General features: G+C 34.1%; 1 protein-coding gene across 1 annotated transcript in view; it reads right to left on the bottom strand.

Moving 5' to 3' along the window:
- LOC117112583 (uncharacterized protein YMR196W-like) overlaps window positions 1–17,371 on the bottom strand; it is a 27,964-nt gene extending 10,593 nt beyond the window's left edge. Inside the window, exons 1-15 of the mRNA XM_033255681.1 lie at window positions 17,184–17,371; window positions 14,894–15,054; window positions 13,510–13,692; window positions 12,777–13,019; window positions 11,837–11,986; window positions 11,290–11,492; window positions 10,510–10,734; window positions 10,267–10,383; window positions 8,790–8,941; window positions 7,951–8,071; window positions 7,236–7,395; window positions 5,729–5,931; window positions 4,657–4,800; window positions 3,847–3,976; window positions 3,031–3,307 (exon numbers count right to left, since the gene is read on the bottom strand). Of these exons, the coding sequence (XP_033111572.1) occupies window positions 3,031–3,307; window positions 3,847–3,976; window positions 4,657–4,800; window positions 5,729–5,931; window positions 7,236–7,395; window positions 7,951–8,071; window positions 8,790–8,941; window positions 10,267–10,383; window positions 10,510–10,734; window positions 11,290–11,492; window positions 11,837–11,986; window positions 12,777–13,019; window positions 13,510–13,692; window positions 14,894–15,054; window positions 17,184–17,317 (2,603 nt within the window). The 5' untranslated portion in view covers window positions 17,318–17,371. The remainder of the gene's footprint in view (window positions 1–3,030; window positions 3,308–3,846; window positions 3,977–4,656; window positions 4,801–5,728; window positions 5,932–7,235; window positions 7,396–7,950; window positions 8,072–8,789; window positions 8,942–10,266; window positions 10,384–10,509; window positions 10,735–11,289; window positions 11,493–11,836; window positions 11,987–12,776; window positions 13,020–13,509; window positions 13,693–14,893; window positions 15,055–17,183) is intronic.
- Between the last annotated feature and the right edge of the window lie 1,124 nt (window positions 17,372–18,495).

Below are 18,495 nucleotides of genomic sequence, written 5' to 3'. Positions count from 1 at the left end.
GGATAGTATTGTAGAAGGTGATTCTATAACCGAAGAAAGGGGGGAAAAGGAAAAAGGGAAAACTTTGTCAAAGCAAACAATAACGAGAAAGAGTCTTAGAAACAGAAGAATGCCAAAAAGGTATAATGAGTTTATAATGAAATAAGCAAGCAAGTTAAGATTTATAAATCTAGATTGACAAGTTACATTGATAGTGATTTTGTCACAACAAGAAGTTTTAGTTTTGTGTTTATAAAGAAAACAGTTGTTCAGAGTTTAGTTTTGTGTTTATAAAGTAAACAGTTGTTCAGAGTGTTAACAGGGAAATGTTTAGTGTTATAAAAGTTATTGAGTTAAGGTTCTATTCGAGGTTAAGGGGGATGTGGTGTTGTGATTATTTACAATATTGGCAGTAGCGCCACCTATTGGCGTTAAGGTTGGAAACTTGGAGAGGAGCCATAATGACGATGAATGAATAAAGGCAGAGAACCATATGATGAGTTCTAGTGCTTGTACTTCATTTGATGTATGCTTAGTTACATGATATACTACCGACAGTACAACATTACAAATAGCATACAAAATATGTCTATGTCAAAGTTAATGATAAAAACAGTAAATAGGCAGTAAATACAGTAAGGTAACTATGAGACAAAAATATAGTAAATAATAAGGAAGCTATAGAAATATAGAAATATAAAAATATTTAATAAATATTTTTCATAAATCGTATACTACTTAGTATTACTAAACTTTAGGTCTTCTTTATGCTCATTTTATGAAAAATTAGAAAATTTTAATTGCATATTGTATAATCCAATCTAATAATATTTCACTTGAGACAAATAATAACAGCAATTATGAATAATTTGATTTGTTGCCATGCAGTTATAAAAGTTGCGTAGCACTTCAATATAGTTGTTCCTTTTCTTTTCTTACATAATGCTCTTCTAACTTCTATAATATAATAGATAATTTAAATACAAAAAACTTATCACAATTTCAATATTAAGTTTTAAGCATCCCTTTATACATAATTTTCATGAATAAAATAGGAAATTTAAATTTTCATAGCAATGGTTTCTATGGTGTTGACCTTGTATTGTATACATTAATGTTTGTTCAATAGGAGAATGTTTATTATAAAAAAATATTGTATTTCATGATTTTTGCTTGATCAGTGACAAATATACAGCATTTCTGCTGATTTTCCTTTGTTGCTATGGATAATAAAAATTGTGTTGCTATGTTTTTTTGCATAACAATAATAATAATTCTGGATTTATATAATCCTATTCTATGATAATAGATGATTTAGATATTTACAATATATTCATATAATCTATGAAAATTAAGATTTTAATAAACTTTAAGCATCCCATATACTTAAATTTCACGAATAAACTTTTCATAGCAACAGTTGCTATGGTGATTGAAATTATAGTTTTCCTCAACGCAAGATTTATTTTCGATGATTAAAGAATATTTTGAGTAAGTTTCACCAATTGTTGATAATTATTATTCGAGTAATGTTATTTTTTAAATAATTTAGATACAGCTATAATTTAAATTGGATTGCATTTTGAATGCATCATTTGGACGTGTTCCCCCAAAAGGATTGGGTAATTTTAAGTTCTGAGCTTCTCAAGACTCATTTTTTAGAAAATATCAAAATTAGCCGGTAATACTTCAATTGTCACCTCAAAGATTTTTAAAGGACTTTTTGGCCATAATCTGCTCGCTAGTTCAGCCTAGAGTAATCATTTCGATTTTTCAATTACTTATTCAACCACAAGTCAAATGATAAAAAATTAGTAGGAACAGTTAAATAATTCTGCATAACCCTAGAAGGGCCACTGTCCCTTTAACCAAGACACACAAAATGTGTACAAACATCTAAAAAGAAAGTATGTGATTGAATGACCATAAAACACTTAAGATTAAAATGATTTGAATTAAGGATTTTTGTAAGATGAGATCTACAAAAATTGTTCATGTTCATCAATTAATATATTAATATTTATTTATTATACAGTATAACAAAAAAAATAACCAAAAAAAAGCAAGTAAGCACATACTGTAAAGACTTTATTTTCGCACACAACTAATTTTTGTGATTTCTGCTATAAACTGATGATCACTAAAATTAAGGAAACACGAAAAAGCACGAAATTCTGAATGATAGTTATGTCATGGTTTTGTCTTCAAAGCAAAGCAGGGTTGTATACAACATAAAATTTCGTGAATAAAGATTTCATGGAAACGTTCTGCTTCTTTGTGTATTATTTTTCAATCATTCATTCGCATTTAAAAGTTAAATGCAGTATTATAAATGACTAATGTCATCCATATTCATATGCAGTGAAAACATTAACTAGCACAATCTTTTTTAAAGTTTTTTTGTTTCTTTAAAATCTGTACAATCTGACGGTAGAGAGTTCTTGGTAAAGATTTTGTTAGGTCTACATTTGCTGAAAGATTTCTATCATTTCAATTTGAAAAAACCTCAGTCAAGACTTCACAGGCAGGCTTGCCCAGCCCTGGAGTACTGTAGTTGCAGTAGGTCTGCCTATGGGCCAAGTACTGTATTGGTACTGGTACCTGTCTGATTTCAGACATTCAGCAGTCATTGACATTATGTTGGAGTTAAAAGACTGCATATTGATGACCAGTGTACAAACAATTACCAAAAACAAAAAATATTGGAAAACTGAATGCTATTTACAAAATATTCTATTTAAAGCTTATGGGTGAAACTTTCTGCTAGACTAAAAATCGGAAGGGTAGGATATTGCTAAAAAAAAAACTGGGAGAAACCCACAAAAATCGGGTTCACTAGCTATTACATAGGCCAAAAAAAAACTTAATAGTGTGTTTCTGCATCATTTTACAAAACGACTGGAAATTGTAAAATCATGAAAATAAAAGGACAGAATATTTTAAATTGTGAAAATAAAGGGCTATATATTTGTTTACTATACACTTAATAGTATAGTAAAAAAATATACAAATAGACAAATAAACAAATAAATAAAATAAACAAATCCCTACCTTGCTCCACAACCTCTTCCATTATCCCCATGAAAGTATTCATAGAACAAAATAAGGTCCTTCCAATTTGGATCATCTTTGTACATGTCATTCTGCCCGTGGCACGGTCTTCGCCCATTCTCATCCGGGAGAAACAATGAACTGAGTCGTCTGGAAATTTCCTTTGCACACTCTTTCAGACACATGAGTTTTCCGGAGCCGGTCGGGCATTCTACTTTAAATGCTTCTCCATAAAAGTAGTCGTACCGTTCCAAAGCCTCGATTATCAGATAGTTTACTGCAATAAATAATTTTTATTTACTTATTTATTAAAATTCTCATTTAACAGCTGGAATCTGCTACTTTACAGAATGGAAGTTAAACAGCAAAATTATAATTAAGGCAAGACTTTTTATATACCTTGTCTCGCCAACTTTTTTAGAAATCGTCAGAGGAGGGCGGGAAAAAACAAAAATAAAATGTCAGTGTTGTCTTATTTAGCAAATAGTTTTGCCAAAAACATCCAGTCAGAGGAGAAAATGAAAATAAAATGTTATTGTTGAATGTAAACAGTGTAGTAATGAAATGGTTAAATGCTTGAAATTTACATAATTAGGAAGAAATATACATATCTCATTTTTTGAGATTTCAAGGCAATGGTGGGCATAATAAAAACAACGAAAAACTTTTATTTTTTTTTCTGAAAATTCAATCTTTTCGAGGCAGCAGGTGCACAAATTGACAAAAGATAAAATTTTATTTTTATTTGAAATCTTCATTATTGGAGGACGGCAGGTTCGCTAAACAAGGTATAAAAAAAGTAATATATAAGCTTACCGCAAAGCCAAATTGGCCCTCGCCAGTTGCTGTTTCCCCCAAAGAGGTAGGTACTCGACTCCCCTGGTACATAGTCAACTCTGTACTCCTCATTACCAACGTGCACTGAGAATGGCTTATCAGCATGAGCCTACACATACACACACAAAAAAAACAAAACAAAAAAAAAAACATGAGTAGCTGTGGTATAGCCTTCTGGATTTGGTATTTGTTTGTTTTTTCTAGCCCTGAAGAGTTTGTCTTGTCTAATACAAATATCTTTAAATTACCACCTAATATAATAGACAATAAAAAGGATTAATAATATATATCTGTTTGTTAATAAGTATAAGAAAACATTTTCTTCCCCCAATTTATAAATATACATAGTATATGCATAAATATACAAAGTAATTGTATAATATGTTTAAGTCTATCAGCTTGACAAATACAATTTAAATAAAATAAACTACTGCTGGTATAAAATCTTCTTTCACTTGTTAAACAAAAAAAACCCCTTAATTTAACTAATTAATTTAACTTTATTGGAAATATACTTCAATTTATATTATCTATATTATCTTTATATATAACCTTTATTTAAATATACAATTAAAAATACCTATACTTGAATTATAAGAGAGGCTGGAGGAAAAACATTTTTTTATATGCTGCTGTTTTGTGAAGGCACTGAAGAGGCATTTAACAAAAAACTCTGAACGGTTAACAAGGTATAGATTTTTAAATGTTTAAAAACTAGAGAGAAAAAAGGGCACTCCCTTTTTCTCCCTCAGGAGCCTTGCTTTAACGATGATATGCATGTTAATTCACCTTAGAGAGAGATCTGATACCATACTGAGACAAAAACTCATCTTCATCAAGTAGGTACGCCAACACCTTCTTCAACTTCTTTTTGTTTGGTATTCCCAGAAGGTGTCTTCCTGAAACTTCGCCATCTGCAGTCATGTAAGAAATCTACAAAAAGTACATTGAACAGGAACGAAGAACATATTTATGTTAATTTATACTTTCTTTATACTGCTTTATACCGCAGACACTTTCAGTACTCATGTTCAACATAAATACATTAAGAGAGAAAGGAAGTTAAACACCAAAAAATACAATTCATATACAAAAATATTTCCGCATCTTTGAATTTAGTTTTTGATTTGAGAAATCTGATTATTTGATGAACACAGGAATGTCTTAAACTATTCATAACAATGTTTAGACAAACCAATTTTTGAGTTAACAACTGCACGATTGCACACAACTACACAAAAAAGGATTACGATATGTGAGGTCTCACCACGAAATGAGACGCCTCTTTGGTGAAATCATACTGAGATATTCACCAAAATAGGTCAAAGGCAACATTTTTACAAAATTTTGATTTTAATGTTTTTGAATAATTTGATACTTATATTTTATGATTGTGTACTTTTTAAGTGAATTTTTAATACTAAAACAGTGTTCTCTTCGCAAATTCTGTAATTCTAGTCCTATTATTTGTACAGGTTAGTTTATATTTGAGGCCATTTTCTCAAAACCTGGTTCTCATACACCTAAACTTTAAATGCTAACATCTCTGGATCTATTTATCCTAGGGATGCCATTCAAAGACCAAACAAAAATATTTCCGCATCTTTGAATTTAGTTTTTGATTTGAGAAATCTGATTATTTGATGAACACAGGAATGTCTTAAACTATTCATAACAATGTTTAGACAAACCAATTTTTGAGTTAACAACTGCACGATTGCACACAACTACACAAAAAAGGATTACGATATTATTTTCCAACATATATGTGATGGAAGAATGGATTTGGTACATTATTGTATCATACAAATCAAAAAAGTTTCTGTACGATGAAGGTAAAAATGAATTGAGGGCGCTCTACCTGAGAAGACAAGTCTGTTCTGTATTTCATAAACCATTCCAGTCGTTTCTTAAATCCTGGCATCTTGTCTGTGACCGACTCTTCTAGCGTCAGGGATGCAAACAGCGGCACCAAGCCGACCATCGACCTGATACGCATTGGCGCTGTACAATTATCAGTGCGTAGGACATCATAGTAGAACCCATCCTCATCGTCCCAAAGACCTACGCATTGAAGATTGAATAAAGATAATGGCGTGAAGAATCGCATAGACTAATCTCCATTCCTCAAAACCTTAATGTTTGGATAACTTGTTAACAGAGTTTGCCCTCCAATTCAAGACTACCTTTGGGACCTGAAAATTTGGGGTAGTATCGGGGTTGGTCTCCAATTAGAGGGCTAGCTTTGTGTTAAAAGGTTGAAGATTGTCATTTGGGTCTTTGGAAAAGTGGTCTCAAATTAGAGGGGTCTTGGAATTAGAGGGCCAATCAAGCCTACAACTGAACAATCACAAAAGGTTTTTTTAATTTTTATTTTATTCAACTTCGACAGGTAAAAACAGGACAGGTGAACAAGCACCTCTACAGAGCCGTCTTACCACCGGAATGAGATAAATGAAACAACAAAAATAAATAGAATTTGCATGAGAATAAATATATGTCCAATTTACAATAGACAAAAAAATTCATAGTCTAACAACAACCAGAACAGTGACAAAAAGAAACCAAAGTGCAGATATTATCAGGAAAAAAAATTATATTTCAATTTAGAGTTGTAAAATTCAATCACTTTGTTTTTGAAAGATGGAAAATGAGAATCTGATCGAATTGCTAAAGGAATTAGATGGGTCTGTAATTGAAGGGTGCACTGTATTGAATTTCTGGAACAGAGTGTCAAAAGTTTCGGAACTCTGACATATAAAAACCGGAACTTTTTACAAATCTGCAGTTGACACTTTCCAACCTGGAAATTTCCAAATCAAAATATCTTGGTTGCAAAATGCACAGCTTGTGAAATGTCAATAGCAGAGCTTCATAAGTACGATCCTTGAAAGGTCATGTACGGCGTGTTTGATACATAAATTAGGGAGCATTTGATTTACGCGACGACGTGTCACCAAAATGGATTCACTCACAACGTTCACTGCACAATGCAGATTTGGTTAAAAGTGCATCCTAGAAATCCATGCAATGAAGATTCTTGCATGCACAAATGACTTCATGAGCCGGGCAGTCACTAGGTCATATGGCAGTCGTACAACCATCGTAAAGCCAATCCAACTCCGTTTCCTGTGAGCACTAGACGACGCGACGCCGTCTGGTAATTGTCAATGGCAGTCCGAACAGATCGTCATTAAAAACAATCCGTTGGGTGCGCGTCATGGCATTGCATTCTCTATAGAATTGCGTTGGCCGCCTTTAGTGACGTCATTATATTCTACGTTCCACTGCGTCATGTAAAAGTTCCCTATTATGTACAATAGAAACCACTATTATTTTTACAGTTCATTAAAGATAGTAAACGTTACCTCCACCTCCAGCCATCTGATTCATAGCATCAACAATTGAGACAAAGTGTTCAAAGAATTTGCTGGCCATGTCCTCGTAGCTTGGGTCAGTCCGTGCAAGCTCCAGCGAGATGTCAAGCATGACCACGCAGAAGAAAGCCACCCAGGCAGTGCCATCCGCCTGTTAGAAAAAACAACCAATCAGGAACAATTAGCTAAGCATTGATTCAAACAATAATACGAAATTGTACAAAAATGCATATGCATAATAAAAATTACTATTTTTTTAAATTATCGTTATTGTTTTGATATGTCATTAAACCGAATTGACCAATGTAGGCCAAACAAATATAATTTTGGTGGTTTATTTGCATATTTAGAAAAGCTACTGTATTTCATTTAAACATCAATGTTTATTGTAGATAGCTTACCAGAGCATACTTTTCAGTGTTGATGAACATAAAACATTATATTCAAAAGAATATAAATTGACGTAACAATTACTGGTACTCACTTACAACATTGATTAAATGGAGCATGTGTTATGGCTACAGTAAGCTACTTGACTTTTGATAGCTTCAGTATCTATCATTGTCAGACCAGAGCTGTTACAATACGCCAACTTAGTGTTTTACCATGGTAACATGTTCTAATTGTACTCTGATGTTACCACGGCAATCTGGTGCCACATGATTATATTAACTGATTAGATTATTGGTTAGATGACCCACAGTACCTGTTCCAGACTTCCTCCTGTGGGCAAAGGTCGTGAACGATCGAACACGCCAATATTATCCAGACCAAGGAAACCACCGGAAAAGATGTTCTTTCCATCTGGATCTTTTCTGTTCACCCACCTAGAAAATAACAAAATAACCAATGTCACAAAATTTACTTTAAAAAATTTAAAAATTAGGTCAAGAGCATGAAAGCAACAACTGAGAAAATGGGAATTTTTGACTGTTCAACTCATATGCTTATGCAAAAAATTACATGTAATAGAAGTTTACACCAGCAAGCTATTTCTCTCAGTAAAGCTTGTGGTAGCCATTTGTTATTAGGAAAGGCATTTTTTTTTTTTCATTTAAACATATTTGTGCTCGTTCGCAATTTAGATTTATCGTTGATTTAATCCATAATGGTACGTAGAGGGAAATCCTAGGCCTGTAAAAGTCCTCCAGAGGTAGTTGCCAGGTTATCAGAAATGTTTATTTCAAATTTCGCAAAAATGGTCTATAACTCGCTCTCTTCCCAGCTAACTATATTACGTTTGGTGATAAGAACATTTGGTGAACGTTACTTTTTAGAACCATATATGTACTTATTACTGAATTTCACAACATCGTAAAGTTTGAACGTTCTTACAACATTGTGTGAAAGTTATTTTGTAACATTTACAAACGTTATAAGAACATTTTGTGTTTGCTGGGTTATTAGTGAGCTTGACTAATGCCTTTTGTGGAATATCCCATCCTGCAAGCTGGTTTAAAACTGTTATTTGAGAATTACAGAAAGAAAAAAAACTGATCAGTTGTTTATATAAGCCATTTACAAAATACAATAAAGTATCTTTACCATGTAAAATTGAGCAGTAATTTCTGGAAACATCTGGCTAAGAATACCCTGTCGCGTTCCCCTCGTTCTCCCGTCATCTTGAATACACGGAATACAGCCCACGCATGCACAGGTGGATTGACATCACCAAAGGCAAATTCATATGCAGGCATCTGAAGAAAGGATGTGAAAAAAATTACAAAATGTTGCTTGTCTTACAATGTCACAGCCAGCTGGATTCAATCCTATATCTTTGTCCAGGCTTATCAAATCTCATGGGCTTTCACATGATGCAATATGCCAGCTTTCTGCACTGGCTAAACAAGAGCATTTAATTTACAATACATTATACAAAATTCATATACAAAATTATAATGGCGCTCTTATGTACACCTTGTAAAATAAATTTGTCGTTTGCGGTTACCACAATAATTTTTATTTTTTTTATTTTAAAGCCAGGTTGTAGAGGAAAATTTTTTTTATATATATTGTACAACTGAGTAAAGAAACAAAGAGTATATCTGATGAAAAACTCAAAGCGGTTATAAATGAGATACAGATTTTTGAATAACTATATACTAGGGGGAAAAGGTGGAAAAAAGGGGGGTAATGCCCCTTTTCCCAAATTTTTAAATATTTAAAAATCTGTACCTTATTAACCATTCCTAGTGAGAGCAAGTGTCCACTGCTTGATACAGAGTTTTGTGGAGTGGGGGGAGGGGGAGATGGTACATTTAATTCACAAGTTGGAGGCAGTAGGCCTAATTACATATAATATATTTGTATTTTTTTTTTTAGCACAGGCCTAACTCACCGTAACCCACTCTAAATGAGTGGTGAAAGAGGCTGGTAGGCCTGATGTGGCCCTCTATTAGCCCCTCTAGACTTTGACTTAAAATGGTTTATAGAGTCAGCTACAACTGTACTGGCAGGGAGAGCGTTCCAAGCATTAACAAATCTTTGAATAAAAAAGTGCTTACAGCATGCCTAGGCATGGTTTCATTTTTGTAGGCTTACTAAACAGAGCCAGCTGCATGACTCTTCAAACAACACTAAATCAGTTAGCTTATGATGCAATATGCCTGGTATCATATCATCATACCATCTATTTCACCAGTAAAAACAATTTTAAAAAATATGGCTGACTGGCCGGATTGCCCAAAAGCAACACAAAGTAACTGTCACAGGTCTCTCCTGGCAGCACATACAGTACAATAATACATAAAACATTCAAGTATAAAAATAGATAACTATATACTGTATTAAACCGTCCCTTTTAAAAATATCATTTTTTTAAATGTAAAACTTACAAAAGCTAAGAACAATTTACAGCGCATAAATACATAAAAACACTTTATAAAATATCCCATCATTCCTCTAAACGGATTTATTCTTACAAGTAAGAGTGAGTAAGTGTCTACTTGCCTGAAAGTGGGCAATAGACACAAAAAAAAAACTTAAAATGCCAAAAGTTAATTAACTAATGAATATTCTTTACCTGACCGTTTGGTGCCATATACCACTCTCGCAGGAACATGAGTAGCTGTTGCTTTGCAAAATCCGGATCAACTCGTGCAAACGGAATCATGTGGAAAGCCAAATCCCACGAGGCATACTAATGGAATAGATTAAACTGTTAATACTTACAATATCATCACTATATAATTATAGCATATCAATTCAAAAAGGAAATATACATATATAATTAATGTGCAAGCAAAATATAAAGTACTGTACTCACCCACGGATATTCCCATTTATCTGGCATAGACACAATATCTCGGTTGAAAAGATGTTTCCATTCGATATTTCTGCCATAGTGACGACTTTCCGGAGGTGGCGGTTGGTCCTTATCTCCTTGCAACCAATCTTTCACAATGTAGTGGTAGAACTGTTTACTCCACAGTAGACTAGCATAAGCCTGCCGAGCAACCCTGGTTTTTTCTGGATCACATGATGGAATCACCTATAATAAAATTTATTATAATTCTCAGATTTTGACAATATAGTCCTCCCAGAAATGTGTACTGGAACAGACAGCGCCTGTGGTGGACGACAAGAGTTGCTGGTACCGGGTTACTGGGTAGCACAGACACGAAGGGACCCATAGGGGTGAAGAAAGTCGTTGATCGAGTTCCTAGTCCACATATCAAGCGCCCTGAGCATCTTATGTTAGATGGATTTGGCGCTATATAAAACTACACTGTTACATATGGTAATGATGACCATATATAAACACTATTATTATTACATATGGTAATTATGACCATATATATACACTATTATTATTACATATGGTAATGATGACCATATATAAACACTATTATTATTACATATGGTAATGATAACCATATATAGACACTATTATTATTACATATGGTAATGATGACCATATATAGACACTATTATTATTACATATGGTAATGATAACCATATATAGGCACATTATGACTATATATGTGCATAGAACAGTTCTTTGAAAGACAACAATTTGAAAGTGTTGACAGAGTTTTATACTTACTGTTGCATAGAATGCATCTGCTTCTTTGATCCTATCAGCAAAAACTTGATCAAATACATCACCAAAATAAGACTCGCCTGGATCCTCATCTTTGCTGAACAGTCGCACTTTGACTGTACGTTCTTCACCTCCTGGTACCTCTAATACATATATAGGGGCACATTTTGTCCCCCTTTGTCTTGCATCAACTGCCCCAACTTCACCTGTAGGAACCAAAATAAATGGTAACAAAATCTCAGCAGATAATACATCTTAAGATATCTAAACTCGACTAGAATCAGAGTATTTAAACTTCTGAGAAAGAAGCATAGTCTCCACATTTTTTGTTTCTTTGTATAATTTTTATAATGGATATTTTGAAATAAATCAAATCAAAAATATAATCCATGAGAAAATGTTTGCCTAATTGTATAATGTACTAATTAAAAAATTTATGGTATATCTGAAAAAAAAAAACCTTTTTATTTAAATACTCCAGTCAATCAGCATTCAATATCCAAACCATAATATTTATTTTTAAACTTATCTGTTAAACTACTGTATATACCTTCAATGATGTATCTGTGAAATGCATCACGGAAGAACTTTGTGTAGTGCTCAACGTCGTAGAGCTTTTCCATGTTTGTCTCATTTTCAGTGAAATGAATATCTACATTCTTGCCATCAGGTCCCACATCACACACATAGTAGAATTTGTCTGATGAAAACAGAATGACAAAGACGGTTAAAATCTTGCTTCTTTACATGAATGATCACATATAATAACAGTTGATATTAAAATAACAAACCAGTACAAAGGTTAAGCAATATGTAAAATAAGATGATTTCACTTTGTATCTGCTAGTAAACAAGGGTGGGCATTTCCCTCAGGGTACTAAAATATCATCTTTGAAACAGTTCTCTCCTCAATACTGGTAATGGTACATAAACAATGATGACTAGATTGGATTTAGTCGCAAGCCTCAGAAATGAGACCTTTCAAGATTATTGTAGTGAAGAAATCTGCAACCAAGCGGGGGTAATTCTATCCAAAATATAATTAAGGCAGCATAGCTGAGATGGCTTTGTCATCTAGATGGAATGAAAGAAGAAAAGTGACAGGATGATGTTAAATGCCAAGTAAACTTCCCAAAGGCAGACTAGAATAATGTGGTAATACAGCACAGGACATAGTGCGTAAGAATAACCTGCACAACAGGAACAGAGGAACAAAGAGAAGATGTAAGACAGAGGAAAGTGGAGAAGGAGGCTATCGTTCACTAACAGGCAAAAGTGAACTTTAGACTTTCATAGGCGTAGGCTGGGAGGTGCCCACATACCTTTCCCTCTCCCATGCTGGCAAATTATTCCCAGTAAGTGAGTTATAATACTAAAAATGTCCATTAAGTTTTCATTGGTAGAGATTTAGTTTCCCATTCTCAATTTTTACACTCCCCACCCCCTGCCGAAACCAGGCGACGATCTCTTAAAGTAAAAATTAAACCTACCAAGGCTCTCATGAGAACAGAGAACCTTTCCGTCTTTTTGCATCGACATCTTTGGTTTCATTGTGCATCCTTCGTGAGAGCAACCCCAGATCCATGTGTTGCGATACCAAAGCTGAGGGAGTACGTGGATGGTGGCCGTATCAGGCCCACGATTGGCCACTGTGATACGACATAATATATCGTTTGGTCCGTTCTTGGCGTACTCCGTGAAAACATCCCAGTACCTTTTCTCATCAAACACACCTAATAAGAAAGCACACATTTTCGTAAGCGAAATTGTGTAAACAATTTTTACACAAACAAAACAGGCATTAAAATTTAACCCTTGATATTCCTCTGAAAAAATTTAAAGCACATAATATTTTTATTTATAAATCTGAAAAAATTAATTAAAATAAATTGAAATTAAAATAATTTTATATTAATTACTATTTTAGTGAAACTTAAAATTAATACAGCGTATTAATAACAGATTGTATGTTCCACCATTTTGCTTGGAATACAATTTTTTTTTTTAAAGTAATGATCATTTGATTATATTTTCAATTCCACTAATTGAAAAGTAAGCATTAAAAAGAATTGTTCAGCCTTTAAAAATTCAAATTAAATATATAAGCTTCACAAAAAATATCTTTAATTCATTTGTAACATTTTATATTATTCATCCCTCCAAAACAATCATTTTCCTCCATACATCTTGTCATTTATGTGATTCATTATGGAGTACACATACCTGTATCTTCTAATTCAAGCTCTGGTTTGCTGATACCACGGCTGGCGTTCTCATTCACCAACCGTGAGTAAGGGTAGGCCTCCTGCGGGTACTTATAAAGTATCTTCATATAGGAGTGAGATGGGGTTGAATCAAGATAATAGTAACACTCCTTGCAATCCTCACCGTGGTTACCCTGTGGGCCTATAAGGCCAAGTAAAAAAAAAAGTAGTTTCTTGTCCTAATGTATTAAAAAAAAGGAAAATAAGGGCACTTTGCCAAGATGGCAAATCCAAGATGATCGATGGGAAGCAGCTACTACTTTATCACTTTTACGAAGTAGGCACATTGAAAGCAAATAAAAGAAGACATGATTCTTTCATACCATACAGTATGTATTCCCAACCACGATCGAGAGAGGAATTTTACTGACGCGAGTTAGCCAGATTTTCGTACATTTCGTAAAATAAAGGAAATTAAAAAAAATGTTTGGTGAGGCAGACAAAATGGATGCATGAGGAGATGAGAAACTAGTAAAATTTTTTATTTGGCCATCAAAATGGAAATAATGAAATTAAGCCTTAATTTGATTGCAATAATGTCATATGACTTGCAAGACTACAATATAGAAAAGCACATCAACCTGAGGTCTGGACATCTAGAGGCAATTCCAGGATTTAGAAAAGGGAAATGCTGAATAGAATATTGCATCCTCTGAACTTTATGCAGAATGTATAAAACTAGGGACGGAGCATGTCGATGGCTATGACTAAAACCATAAATTGGTTGTTAACGTCAAAAGTAAATTAAACATACTTTGCCATTTATTTTCATTAATTTACTATTATTTTTTCATGTCTTAATAAAAAAGGAGTTCTTTCTGGCACCAGGAGCACCCTTGGTTACACCACTGGTGTGATAATTCCTGTTTATTATTTATCATCTATACTTTAGGTGGTATAATATAAATGGCAGTATAAAAAATGTTCACATGAACTTCCTTTAAAATTGGGTCCAATAAATTATGGGTCTGAAGTGTCTTGTCAACAATAGGAAACAGTCTAATAGATATAAGTACAGTATGTATCAAAACATCAGCAGCAAGTATCACTTTCTATTCATATATGTATTTCCCTGTGAGGTCTCTCTGCAGATATCATTCTCCTGATGACGACGAGGTAACTCAATCGAGATATTCTCAACAAACATCTTTTCAGAACTATATCTATGTGGTGTAGCGCAAGCATTTATTACTTCGCCATGCAAACCTTCAAACAATTAATTTACTCCCCCAAACGAAAAAATATAGACCCTCCATGTGTTGTGTGATTATACATTGTAAAATGAGGCAAAAATGTTCACCCCTATGAAAAAAAAAAAACCCCTGGTCAGAATACCAACTTACCAGTCAGGCCAAAGAGACGTTCTTTCAGAATCGAGTCCTTCCCATTCCAGAGGGCGACACAAAAGCAAAGGCGGCATTCTCTGTCAGTGATACCCATCAGTCCATCTTCACCCCATCTGTAAACTCTGGAACGGGCATCGTCATGCGGGAAATAATCCCAACTGAAAAAGGAAGAATATTATTAATAATCATAATTATTTTTAATAAACTATAAAATCATATATTTATTTATCTAATTTCACTTGACATAAATATGAAAGGAATTAATAAAGAGCAAATATCAACAAAATAGTGAACATAGAGTAGCAAAAAAACTGATAATTTCAAAGGATGAAATACACTATCGCATTCCATTAAGATACCAGATAAACACAATTATTTTTCACTAATCCCCGACCCTTAACTAAGAATATCCTTAAATTAATTTCCAGTCAATTTATGAGTTTATATTCAAAACGAGATATGGTACTTTATTTAATAATAGGCCCATATATAGCAATACCATAAATAATATTATAAAACAATATATATAAATTATTAGTAAAAGGAATACAAAATTTGTGTGTCCGGGAATGCGCTAGAGTCATGTCGGTTGATGACCTCTTTGAGATTCTGCATTTTTTGTGCTAATAATTTTTTTCCCCTATGTGCAAGCTTTCATTGCATTTATGATATATCTCATTTATTAATTACTGATAAATGTTTTTTAGCACAAACCAGGCAGTACATCCGTAAGTCCATGGTTTTAGCTTTTTGTTGGGAGGGGCATCATGGGAGGGGTATCATGGGAGGGGTAAATAGGTTTTTTTTTGTACAAGCATATCTAGATTCAGATTCACTTCATTGATACATATCCTCACAGAGATTTGTTTTCTTTCAGTAGTTTGTGATTGCCTTAACATTGGTTTGCAAGACTAATTCCCTGCAGCTATTGCAATCGAGCTAATGCTTAATGGCTCTCTGTTGATTTAGTAATAATTTATTCCTGGACTGTTGGTGCAGGCGATCATGAATAAATTATTTACGAGAGTATAATATTGTACCCAGCAGATATTAGTTAAACACATTTCTAATGTTTGCATTAAGTTTTTTATTTTCCAAATTTGTATTTAAAAATCTTGGTATAGTTACTTGAACTGCAGCACTAAAAAAGTATTTAAAAAATTGAGTAGGAGCTTTGGTCTTTAAACTCGGTAGAAGGCGAAGAAATCTTTTAATATTTCAATAGGAAGATGAAGTTCTAAGTCAAGAGTGTAATAGTGACATGCTGGGGAGGGGGATGGAACATTTCTAGTGGGAGCAATGTCTGAAGTGAAAATGTTTTCTGGGTGATGCACCACCCCCACCCCCCCCCCAGTCCAATAATACACTGCTGCCTGAATATAAAATTACAAATCGATTTTTGTAATCTACTGTAACAAATCACTTTAAAAAAAAAAAAAGTGGCATATATTGAGCAGAAAGTGATAAACAAAAATCATATTAGGGGCCACTTTATTTGTTGTAGCATTTAGGTTTGGTTGTTTTCATGATTTTATTTATGTAGTACTACTATTTTGCAAGTTATTATAATGACAAAGTATTTTCTTGGATATGAAAGCAGCTTGCGGCTTTCAAGGCCTAAGTTTACTTGTTGTTTTTGACAAGCTTCCGTGCATTAAAGTTATCATGGGGACAATATGAATGAAACTCCTCGAGGTTGAATGATAGAACCATTACCTAAAAGAAATTTATAATGCCTTTGTTTGTCACAGACTACTATACCCAAAATGAATCACAGTACTTTGTATTTGGGCCATCCTACTTCCTTGTTATTTAACAAAAAAATAATCTTTTTTGCTTTGTCATCATGTAACAGGCTGGTCAAGTTGTCCTTGATAGATTAAATTCATTTTCAGATTCATTATGGTTGCTGTACACTGATGGTATCAATTCAATATAGACCAGGCCTAAAATCAAACGACAAGAAATGCCACACCCACCTCCGCCCCTCTCTCCCCGTTGACCGGGCCTTCCCATGTATTTTTAACTCCTTCCGCCTTGGCCTACGTATTTGCACTTTCGATGAAAGGCAATTTTATTATAAGTTCGACACCTGCAAAATTACTAGAAAGGAGTCACCTTTCCCTGTAGTAGCAATAGGAGGCATAGCCTTGGCTCTTAGCCTAAGCTGGGTAGGGTAAGAATGTCATAATGTGCTAGGGAGAGAAAGGCTTATCATTTTATGCTCTCTCTCTCAACATGTCGCAAGCACCTGCTTAGCAAGTGCTCGAAGTAAGCAAAAACATACCACTGGCCATCGGCAGAATAGTCTTCTCGCACTGTCCCCCATTGTCGTTCGGATAGATACGGACCCCATCTTTTCCAATTTTTAATTCGTTTTTCTGACTCTGCCAGCCTCTGTTTCTCGCGGCATCCTGACATCTTTACAGGGAGAACTTGATTCAGGAAACAGCCTTGGCTTACCTGGTAGTCAGTGTTTTGTTTACAGAACTAATTTTTCGTTCCGAGATGAACGCCCTCTATAACAACACTTTGACACTGTGTTCGTGTATTACCAAGTCTACCTACTACTGCATTCATGGCCCATATACAATAAAATAAATATCTTTAAACACTTTTATCTATTTAGTCTAATCCTAATTCATAATACATTATCATTATCATCATTGTCATCGTTGTTGTCATCAACGCCGTTTTAGTCATCACCTCATCATTCATTATGCTGCTGTTTATCCACGGTGTCTAATCAGCTATATAATCAAATCGTCATCAATCATCATTAGGCCAATAAATTGTCTTCGCCGTCGTGGTCATCAATAGTCATCATTAACAATCAGGTGGCGCCAGAAATTGCCCGAAGAAGGGGGCAGGGGGCGGGGTGATGTCACCGACGAAATAAAAATTGGGCGTGGTCGGGCGTCGCTAAAAATCTCTAGAAAGTGTTCTAGGGGTCTAACATCATTCTGAGGGAAAGTTAGAGCAGTAGTTATGGATTTCACTTTGATGCGAGACCTATATCGTACTCGTGTACACTTCTTTAACTACCTCGTCCTTCGGATGGATAGCCGTTGGTCATGTGTATATTATATATGCCTAATAGCACTTACGTATACACTATTCGAAGAGTAGGGAACTGACTGCGGGTATACTGACCATTACCAAGGCGAGTCATACGGACCCAGAAGTCCTTGTTGATTTTCCTTGACTAAGGGCCATATTATATTATACAATAACATTTTCATTAACATTTACGTCATCTAGTCATATTATGTATTTATGACATTCCCGTTCAGTAGACGAGTGAAGATAATATCTTCTCTCATGTGTCGTCCGGCTACCTTCCTCTCAAAAAACAGCTCTATTTAAACACAGCCTTTCCAACATTTTTCAAAATATTCTATACAAAAAATGTACTAAACACATTGTTACATTAAATGAATCTCGTAATAAAAAGTGACCAATTTTATATACACCTGTGTTTCTCGAGCGGAAACGACAACGATCACATTAATTATCAAGCAGTATTATGCTTTCAAGTTTCACTGAGCTGCACACTGAAAGCGTCAGTTTTGTTTAACGAATACCATATGTCAGGTAAT

This window comes from Anneissia japonica, unplaced genomic scaffold (assembly GCF_011630105.1).
Source record: "Anneissia japonica isolate Jap-2015-1 unplaced genomic scaffold, ASM1163010v1 scaffold287715_len1027211_cov185, whole genome shotgun sequence".
Taxonomy (NCBI): Eukaryota; Metazoa; Echinodermata; class Crinoidea; order Comatulida; family Comatulidae; genus Anneissia; species Anneissia japonica.
Note: the sequence above shows the minus strand (reverse complement) of the source record. Positions and strands in the feature narration are given on the sequence as shown.